The sequence below is a fragment of the Eriocheir sinensis genome, chromosome 30, assembly GCF_024679095.1.
Source record: "Eriocheir sinensis breed Jianghai 21 chromosome 30, ASM2467909v1, whole genome shotgun sequence".
Classification (NCBI taxonomy): domain Eukaryota; kingdom Metazoa; phylum Arthropoda; class Malacostraca; order Decapoda; family Varunidae; genus Eriocheir; species Eriocheir sinensis.
The window spans coordinates 18,055,190-18,065,927 of record NC_066538.1 but is presented as its reverse complement, the minus strand read 5'-3'; the positions used below and the strand labels follow the sequence as shown (position 1 = coordinate 18,065,927).

The following is a 10,738-nucleotide window of genomic DNA, read 5'->3' as shown; positions in this document are numbered from 1 at the left end:
TGAAAGAGTGGGATGAGGGATGCGATGATAACAAGAGGAACAGGAATGAGGTATACAAGCAAAAGTGAGGATGAGAGGGAATAAAAAATGAAGATAAGGAATGAGGAATGAGAAACAAGAACAAGGAATAGTGATAATGAGAAGCAAGAAATGAGGATGAGGAATGAGAAAGAGGAACAAGAATGAGGTATACAAGCAAAAGTGAGGATGAGAAGGAATGAAAAATGAAAATGAGGAATGAGGAATAAGAATGAGAAACAAGAACAAGAAATAGTGATAAGGAGAAGCAAGAAATGAGGATGAGGAATGAAATGATGATAAGAATGAGGAACAAGAATGGTGAGGTATACAAGCAAAAGTGAGGATGAGAGGGAATAAAAAATGAAAATGAGGAATGAGGAATAAGAAACAAGAACAAGAAATAGTGAGAATGAGAAGAAATGAGGATGAGGAATGAGAAAGAGGAACAAGAATGAGGTATACAAGAAAAAGTGAGGATGAGAGAATAAAAAATGAAGATAAGGAATGAGGAATAGGAATGAGGAATGAGGAATAAGGATGAGGAATGAAAATAAGGAATGAGGAATAAGGACGAGGAATGAGGAATAAGGATGATGAATGAGGAATAAGGATGAGGAATGAAAATAAGGAATGAGGAATAAGGATGAGGAATGAGGAATAAGGATGAGGAATGAAAATAAGGAATGAGGAATAAGGATGAGGAATGAGGAATAAGGATGAGGAATAAGGGTGAGGAATGAGGAATAAGGATGAGGAATGAGGAATAAGGATGAGGAATGAGGAATAAGGATGAGGAATAAGGGTGAGGAATGAGGAATAAGGATGAGGAATGAAAATAAGGAATGAGGAATGAGGAATAAGGATGAGGAATAAGGATGAGGAATGAGGAATAAGGATGAGGAATGAGAACGAGTAACAAGAACAAGAAATAGAGAGAATGAGAGGTAAGAAATGAGGAATGAAAGCGAGAATGAGAAGTGAGGAACAAGAAATGAGTGATGAGGATGAGGATGAGGGATAAGGAATAGGGATAAAAATGAGGGTCAGGGATGAGGATAGGGAGAAACTGGGAGCAGGATGAGGAATGAGGGTGAAAAATTATAGAAAGGATGAGGAATGAAGAGTGAGGAATAGGAAATGAGTGACGAGGGTGAGGCTGAGGGATAAGGAATATGGATAAAAATGAGGGTCAGGGATGAGGATAGGGAGGAACTGGGAGCAGGATGAGGAATGAGGAGGAAAAATTATTAAAAGGATGAGGAATGAAGAGTGAGGAATAAGTAATGAGTGACGAGGATGAGGGATAAGGAATATGGATAAAAATGAGGGTCAGGGATGAGGATAGGGAGAAACTGGGAGCAGGATGAGGAATGAGGGTGAAAAATTATAGAAAGGATGAGGAATGAAGAGTGAGGAATAAGAAATGAGTGACGAGGATGAGGGATAGGAATATGGATAAAAATGAGGGTCAGGGATGAGGATAGGGAGAAACTGGGAGCAGGATGAGGAATGAGGAGGAAAAATTATTAAAAGGATGAGGAATGAAGAGTGAGGAATAAGAAATGAGTGACGAGGATGAGGGATAAGGAATATGGATAAAAATGAGGGTCAGGGATGAGGATAGAGAGGAATTGGGAGCAGAATGAGGAATGAGGAGGAAAAATTATTAAAAGGATGAGGAATGAAGAATGAGAGCTGAGGAATTAGAGGATAGAAATGTGGAGTGAAAATGAGGAAAGAGGAATTAAACCGAGGATAAGAAATGAGAGGAAAGAAGACCGAGGATTGTGGGGAAAGAAGGGAAGGAGGAAAAAACAAGAGAAAGGGGAGTTGGGAAGAAGGGGAAGAGAAAGAAGAGAAAGAAGCAGAGAAGGGAAAGGTATGATAGAGATGCTGAGGAGGAGAGGAATAAAGAGGGAAGAGAAGGGAAAGGAAAGGAAGGGAAGGGAAGGGATGGAAGGGAAGGGAAAGGAAGGGAAGGGAAGGAAAAGGAAGAAAAGGGGAGTGGAAGGGAAGGGAAGGGAAGGGATGTGATGGGATAGGGAGGGAAGGGGAAAGTTGAAAGAAAAGGGAGAGTAAGGTGTGTGTGTGTGTGTGTGTGTGTGTGTGTGTGTGTGTGTGTGTGTGTGTTTGTGAATAGGTCAGTCTCTCTCTCTCTCTCTCTCTCATCCATTGTTTTATGTCCTGTCACCTTTCAATCAATCAATCAATTAATCTCTCTCTCTCTGACCAAGTGAAAATGGAAAAGAAGGAGGAGGAGGAGGAGGAGGAGGAAAAAGACTAGGAATGGAGATAAGGAGATAAAGAAAAGGATAGGAAAAGGAAGAGGAGGAGGAGGAGGAGGAGGAGGAAGAAGAAAAAGGTGGGGGGGGGGGAAGATGGAGAAGGGAAGATGGGGGAGGACAAACGAAGATAAAGGAGGAGGAGGAGGAGGAGGAGGAGCCCGAGACGGTAAAGCCCCTCCCTTAACCAGCACCTCGCCTTCTGTCCCCCTTTCCCTTCCCCCCGGGGCCCCCTCCTCCCCCAGGGGCTCCTCTTTCCCGGGGGCGCCTCGCTTCCGGGGTGCCCTAGCCGGTGGGGGGACGGAAGGGGGGCGGGAGGGGGAGAGGAGGGGGGGAGAGGCTGGGGGAGGGACAGCTGTGTGGGGAGCAGACGAGATGCTGGAGAAGGGAGGAGGAGGAGGAGGAGGAGAAGGAGGAGGAGAGTTGATAATGCACTCTTCTTTTTCCTATTCTTCTTCTTCATTTTCTTCTTCCTTCTCTATTTTTACTATTATTCCTCCTCCTCCTCCACCCATTTCTACCTTTCTTTCTTCCATATCTTTGTCTTCTTCAGCCTCCTCCTCCTCCTCCTCCTCCTCCTCCTCCTCCACCCATTTCTACCTTTCTTTCTTCCATATCTTTGTCTTCTTCGGCCTCCTCCTCCTCCTCCACACATTTCTACCTTTCTTTCTTCCATATCTTTGTCTTCTTCGGCCTCCTCCTCCTCCTCCTCCTTCTCCTCCTCCTCCACCCATTTCTACCTTTCTTTCTTCCATATCTTTGTCTTCTTCGGCCTCCTCCTCCTCCTCCTCCTCCACCCATTTCTACCTTTCTTTCTTCCATATCTTTGTCTTCTTCGGCCTCCTCCTCCTCCTCCTCCTCCTCCACACATTTCTACCTTTATTTCTTCCACATCTTTGTCTTCTTCGGCCTCCTCCTCCTCCTCCACACATTTCTACCTTTCTTTCTTCCATATCTTTGTCTTCTTCGGCCTCCTCCTCCTCCTCCACACATTTCTACCTTTCTTCCATATCTTTGTCTTCTTCGGCCTCCTCCTCCTCCTCCACACATTTCTACCTTTCTTTCTTCCATATCTTTGTCTTCTTCGGCCTCCTCCTCCTCCCCCTATTATTATCATTTTTCGTTCCCATCCGTGTCTTCTCCCGCTTCTTCACCTCTTTCTTATTAATCCTCCTCCTCCTCCTCCTCCTCCTCCTCCTCCTCCCATTTTCCAAACTGATTTTTTCTTCTTCTTCTTCCTCCTCCTCATACTAGTCTTCCAAATCTCAACTCCTCCCCCAATATCTTCTCTCTTCCCCTCCTCCTCCTCCTCCTCATGAATATGTTAATGCCTCCGTCCCATGTACACCGTCCTCCAGTGACCCCCAAACACACACACACACACACACACACACACACACACACACACACACTATTTCTTTTAACCATATATGTCCCTCATCCCTATTATTCTATGTTGATTAGTGTGTGTGTGTGTGTGTGTGTGTGTGTGTGTGTGTGTGTGTGTGTGTGTGAGTGTGTGTGTGATTAGAATAAAGACTACTACTATTATTACTACTACTACTACTACTACTACTATTACTACTACTAATAATAATAAAATAATAATAATAATAATAATAATAATAATAATAATAATAATAATAATAATAATAATAATAATAATAATAATAATAATAATAATAATAATAATAATAATAATAATAAAGATAGATACATAGATAGATAGCGACAGAGAGAGAGAGAGAGAGAGAGAGAGAGAGAGAGAGAGAGAGAGAGAGAGAGAGAGAGAGAGAGAGAGAGAGAGAGAGAGAGAGAGAGAGAGAGAGAGAGAGAGAGAGAGAGAAAGTAAAGGAAGATAAAGTAAGGGAGGACACAGGACATTGGCTGAAATATTTGCATCATAGGAACCATGATTGGAGGAGGAGGAGGAGGAGGACGAGGAGGAGGAGGAGGAGGAAAAGAGGAGGAAGAGATGACATGAGGGAGACCAGCATGGAAACGTAGCAAAGAGGAGGAGGAGGTAGAAAAAAGAAAAGAAAAATAGGAAGGAAAAAATGAAGAGAAAAAACAGAGAAACGAGAACACGAAAGAGAAAAAATAGAGAAAGGGAGGAAAGAAAGAAAAGAAAGAAAGGAAAAGATGAAAGAGTATGAGGAAAAAAGAAAAAAAAAAGATACAGAGGAATTAGAAGACCAAAAATGAAGAGAAGCGATTTTTTTGTAATGGAAGATAAAAAAATAAAGGGAAGGGGAGGAGGAGGAGGAGGAGGAGGAGGAAAATGATGAGAAAGAAGAGTTGAATGAAGAAAAATTTACATAACACCAACAACAACAAAAAAAGGAGGAAAAAGATGGAAACGAAAAGGAGGAAGAAGAAGAAGCAAGAAGGAGGAGCATAATAAGGAAGAGGATGAAGGAGGAGCAGGAGGAGGAGGAAGGAAGGAAAAAGAGAAGATGAAGGAGGAGGAGGAGGAAGAAGAGAAGGAAGAGGAGGACTGTATATGCCGAAATCCGGGTTGGTGAAGGGGATGAAGGAGATGGGAAGGTGGGAGGAGAAGGAGGAGGAGGAGGAGGAGGAGGGTCAGAGTCACCTCCTCACAATCCCCTCATTGTTGACGCCACCGTATTGTGTTACTTCCTATTATACCGCGGCCCTCACACACACTTACCTCCCCCCGTGTGTGTGTGTGTGTGTGTGTGTGTGTGTGTGTGTGTGTGTGTGTGTGTGTGTGTGTGTGTGTGTTTCTGTCCATCTGCCTTGTGTTTGTAATAATAATAATAATAATAATAATAATAATAATAATAATAATAATAATAATAATAATAATAATAATAATAATAATAATAGGAAGAAGAACAAGAAAAAGAAGGAAATACATATAATATAAAAAAAAAATAATAATGATAATCTACAGTTTATCAAGGGGAAAAATGTGTGGTCAGGGAAGGGAACGGGGAATTAGAAAGGGGAGGAAAGGGTAGAGAGGTGAGGGAGAGGAGGGGGAGGGGGAGAGGGGTGGAGGGGGAGTGGACAGGTTGAGGCAGGTTGATTAATATGAGATTACCTACGAGAGAGAGAGAGAGAGAGAGAGAGAGAGAGAGAGAGAGAGAGAGAGAGAGAGAGAGAGAGAGAGAGAGAGAGAGAGAGAGAGAGAGAGAGAGAGAGAGAGAGAGAGAGAGAGAGAGAGAGAGAGAGAGAGAGAGAGAGAGAGAGAGAGAGAGAGAGAGAGAGAGAGAGAGAGCATGGGTCACCACTCTTACCAGATGATAAAGGGGATAGGGGGGGAGGGGGAAGACAGAAGGGGATATGGGGGAGGAGAGGGGAGAAGAGAAGATGATGAAGGAGGGAGAGGAGGGAAAAGGGGCGAAGGGAGAGGAAAGAGGAGGGGAGAAGAGGAAAGAGGGAGGGAGAAGAGGAAAGAGGAGGGGAGAAGGTGGGAGGGTAGTGGTGGGTGAGGTGGCCGGAGGGGACTGGGTGAGGGGTGGGGACCTGGTGTGCACCTGTGAGGGTGAAGGCCGCGGCGACAGGTGTGCTGTGGGGACAGGTGTGTGGGGGACGGGGTGTGCCTGGCCCATGTGTGGGTGGCGGGGAGGGTAAGGGTGGGGGTGGTGGGTGGTGAGGGCCTTAAGGGGAGGGTGACCCACCCACCTGTGAGTTGGTGGCGGGGAAGGTGAAGGTGATGGTGGAGGAGTGCGGGCGCGCGGGCGTGGTAGTGATGGCAGCCACGGTGCTGGGGTGCAGCATGAGGTCCTCCGCCGCGCGCGCCGCCTCCAGGAAGTCCCGCGTCTCCAGGTCCTCCACGCGCCGCACGCTGGCGCCCACCGTCACCAGCGCGCCGCGCGCGAAGTGGGCGTGGTACGGCGAGGCGGGGCGCGGCTCGGGGGCGGCGGCGGCTGGGGTGCTGCTGGACGCGGAGGTGGCGGGGGGCGGGGCCGTGCTGCCCGCGGCGGAGGCGGCGGATGGGGTGGTGGAGGTGGAGGCGGCAGCAGAGGCGGCGGTGGTGGGGATGGTGGGGGCAGCGGCCCCCGAGGTGGCGGGGCCCACGGGTGAAGACACAGGGGGCCCCGGGCCAGGGGCGGGGGCGGCAGGCCCGGAGAGGGCGCGCGGGGCTGCGCGGGGGGAGCGTGGGGCGGGCATGGGGAAGGCGCCGCCCCCCGCCCGCCGCTTGGGGCTGGGCTCCCCGTGGGGTCCTCGGGGGGAGGGTTCCCCCGCGGGGCCGCTGGGGCTGACAGGTAGGGTCAGGTCGGGGGGGCGTGGCCGCAGCTTGGCGGGGTGCGGCGCCTCACGCAGGTCGCGGGGGTCGGGGTGCAGCCCCCGGAGGCTGGGGGGCCCCAGAGGGCGGACGAGGCTGGCGGCACCGCTGACGGGGGTGGGCCGCTCCAGGGGAGGTCGTGGGTCTAAGGGGGGGTAGGGGCGGTGGGCGTGTCGCTGAAAGTCCCTCAGGAAGTGGCTGGAGGAGGCGGGGGGCAGGAAGGGGTGTGGGTAGTAGCCTGGGGGGCGGTGCGCCAGGCTGGGGAAGTGGGGGTAGTAATCGGGCAGGGGGTGGGTGGGGGGCTGGGGGAAGGGGAGGTGGTCGGGGCGGGGGGCGGGGGTGATGTGCGCCACCTCGGCCAGCCAGGGGGCGGTGAAGGGCTGCAGGTGGTGCCCCAGCTGCAGGGGGCCCAGCCCCCCGCCGCCCCCTCCGTCCTTGTCGCTCACGCTGTTCTTGTTGTGGTCGAAGGCGCTGCCGAGGCCGCCCTTGAACACGCCGCCCACCTCGGGCTTGAAGGCCGCGCTGGGGGGATCCGGCAGCCCCAGGGAGGGCACGCGGCCCCCCACCAGCCGCCCCTGGGGGCCATCCCCCACCTCGCGACTGTAGCTCGGCGTCACGATCATGCCTCCTGCAACACAAGGGATAGCGTTAGTGGTATTCACACTGGTCTGATCACGTGCTGGACGCGCGAGGGCCAGCCGGTGCACTCTAGGGCCCTTTACGTAGTGATGAGTTTGGAGCTGGGTGTGCACAGATCTCCGGGTGCGGCGGGACCCCACACCACGTCCACACACACCTGGGAAGCGGGACACAACCCACGACTCACACCCGCTAACCATCACTGCTGGATGGGCAGGGGCACGTGTGTGTGTGTGTGTGTGTGTGTGTGTGTGTGACCAGAACAACACAACACTCGGCCACCACACACAAACTCCCTGTCCTCTACCTTCCCTCCGTTAATTAAGTTCCCTTCTCTTCCTTTATCTTCCCTTTACTCAGCAGGGCCGCGGCGGGTGACACACACACACACACACACACACACACACACACACACACACACACACCGCACTCCCACCGCCGCATCAAAACAAAGCAGTCATGTGATATATTTCCTCATCACTAGATTCATCATTCATTGGTAAGCCTTCTTTCGTGTTCAAAATTTACTGTGCTATCAATTAAAAGTTTAACGTGTAAAAAACGTGTCAAATCGTCTCATCCGTCTCTCCCCTCAGCTTCTTCCCTCCCCTCCCTTCCCTAAAAAACTTCTCTTCATTCCTTTTCCTCCTCGATCCCTGATACCTCTCAAATCTTACACCTCTTTTCACTTCTTATTCTTTCTCCCCTCTTCTCCTTACTTTCCTCCCCTTCTCTCCCACCCCCTCGTCTCTTCCTTCTTTCTCTTCCCCTTCTACTTTTAGCTTCCCCTCTCCCTCCTCTCCTCATTTCATCTCCTACTCCTCATCCTCCACCTTCTCCCCCCATTTCATCTCCTCTTCTTTCTCCTCCTCCTACCACAATTTCATCTCCTATTCCTCCTCCTTTTCGCCTCCTCTTCTTTCTCCTACCATTTCATCTCCTCCGCCTCCTCCTCCCGTACCTTCCCCCCCCCCTCATCTTTTATCCTTATCCACCCTCTCTTTGCTTTTATCTGAATTCCATCTATCCTCCTCCTCCTCCCCCCCTTCGGCAGGTGGGCAGGTCAGGTAATCCGCCGAGTCCTTCCTTTTATTATTCACTCAGCGCTGAATGCATGAATCGCGTGAAAATGCTGAGCCTAATACTGGATCACGCCGACACCCCCAGCCCTGCCCCGCTTGCCCCCCTTCTCCCCCCTCCCCCCCTCTCCATACGCCCCGCTACCCTTTCCACGACCTTCCATCCCCCTTCCATCCCTGCCCCACCACCACTGCCCCCGCCCCCTTCCATCCCTTCACCCCCTTTTCACCCCTGCCTCTCCAACCCCTCTCCCCCCTCCCCTTACGCCCCGCTACCCTTTCCACGACCTTCCACCCCCCAACATCCCTGCCCCACCACCACTGCCCCCGCCCCCTTCCATCCCTTCACCCCCTTTTCACCCCTGCCTCTCCAACCCCTCTCCCCCCTCCCCACACGCCCCGCTACCCTTTCCACGACCTTCCACCCCCCGACATCCCTGCCCCACCACCACTGCCCTGCCCCTTCCATCCCTTCACCCCTTTTCACCCCTGCCTCCAACCTCTCCCCTCCCCACACGCCCCGCTACCCTTTCCACGACCTTCCACCCCCCGACATCCCTGCCCCACCACCAATGCCCCCGCCCCCCTCGATTCCTTCACCCCCTTCCCACTCACCCCTTCCCAGTTCCACGCCCTTGTTCCCTAGCACCCCCGCCCCTCATCTCGCCCCTTCCCCCCTTCAAACCCACTCACCTCGCTCCTCTGCCCTTTACCCCTCGCCCCTTCCACGACTCCTGAACCGCCGCCCCATCCACACTGCCCTCCCCGACAACCCCCAATCCTCTGGCCCGAACCCCCACCCTGCTGCCCTCCCCGACCTTCCCAACCCCTGATCCCATGGCCATCTCCTCCCCACTCGACTTTCACCCCCCGATCCGACCCCCTCTGCCCCACCCCCACAAGAACGCAAGTACGCAGTAAAATTACATACACGCTCAGGTATACATACGCAGGGACACAAGTAGGTGCATACACGCACACAAGTATACACACACTCATTACTACATACATATATACATATATACACAAAAAATATGAAGAGGAATAAAAAAAGAAATGAATGTAGGAGGACAGATAGGTCGGTCTCTCTCTCTCTCTCTCTCTCTCTCTCTCTCTCTCTCTCAAACAAAGGGAAAAGAATGAAAGGAAAACGGTACTTATACCGGAATAACGTCATTATAAATAAATGAATAAATATTTAAACGTGCATATAATTAAGTAAACAAATTAATAAACATGAGTAGCTACTTGTGGAAAGGACAATGAGAAGAACGTCTGGTGAAGGAGGAGGACGAGGAGGAGGAAGAGGAGGATGAAGAGGAGGAGGAGGAAGGATGTACGGAAGAAGGGAAGAAGAAGAGGAGGAAGGATGTAGGGAAGGAAGGAAGGAGATGAGGAGGGAAGAAGAGGAGGGAAGGAGAGGAAAAGGGGAGATGAATGGGAGGGAAGTAAGAAGGGAAAAACAAAGAAAAGGAGAGAGAGAGAGAGAGAGAGAGAGAGAGAGAGAGAGAGAGAGAGAGAGAGAGAGAGAGAGAGAGAGAGAGAGAGAGAGAGAGAGAGAGAGAGAGAGAGAGAGAGAGAGAGAGAATATACAGAAGATGGAGGGGAGATGGGAAGAAGAGATGGAGGAAAGTGGGAAATAAACCTTGTGAAGAGGGAGAGGAGGAGGAGGAGGGAGAAGAGGCATGTGCGGAGGAGAATGGAACATTGTTGTACGAATCAAGTGTTTAAGAGAGGAGGAGGAGGAGGAGGAGGAGGAGGAGGAAGGTGCGAGGAAGATATGTAGATGATGATGAAGAGGATATGGAGGAGGAGAAGGAAAAGGAGGAAAATGAGAGAGAGAGAGAGAGAGAGAGAGAGAGAGAGAGAGAGAGAGAGAGAGAGAGAGAGAGAGAGAGAGAGAGAGAGAATTTTTTTATATATTGGTCACCTGATCTTACACACACACACACACACACACACACACACACACACACACACACGGAAACTCGCCTATAATTGTACGTATTTAGTGAGAGAGAGAGAGAGAGAGAGAGAGAGAGAGAGAGAGAGAGAGAGAGAGAGAGAGAGAGAGAGAGAGAGAGAGAGAGAGAGAGAGAACATTAACAAGTGTAATGATGACACAAAATAAGACAAATATATAATCGTTATCTAATTGGTGCAGCGGTCAGCGCGCCTAGCTACGAATTTGTGGGCCAGGGTTCGAAGAAGGGTGGGAAGAAGTGAGACAAAAGGGGGAAGGGGGAGAGAGGCAGAGAGGGAGGGAGGGGGAGGGAAGAAGGGAGGAGGGGGAGAAAGCGGTATAAGAAGGAAGAGACAGAAGGGGAGGGGAGAGAGAAATAAGGAAGAAAAAGAGGGAGAAAGTGAGGTAGAAAGAGGAGAGGGAAAGGAAGATAGGGAAGTAGAGGTATGGAGTAGGGAAGGGGAGGGGAAGATAGAGAGGGAGGAGGAGGAAGAAAGGG

The 10,738-nt window shown here is 50.8% G+C and overlaps 1 protein-coding gene across 2 annotated transcripts in view; it reads right to left on the bottom strand.

The window, feature by feature from the left end:
• The window catches only part of LOC127005694 (proline-rich protein 36-like), a 91,473-nt gene that overhangs the window by 7,968 nt on the left and 72,767 nt on the right, over positions 1–10,738 (bottom strand). For both annotated transcript variants that reach the window (XM_050874804.1, XM_050874805.1), the window contains exon 5: positions 5,955–7,186. In XM_050874804.1, coding sequence (XP_050730761.1) covers positions 5,955–7,181 — 1,227 coding nt within the window. In that variant the 5' untranslated portion in view covers positions 7,182–7,186. The remainder of the gene's footprint in view (positions 1–5,954; positions 7,187–10,738) is intronic.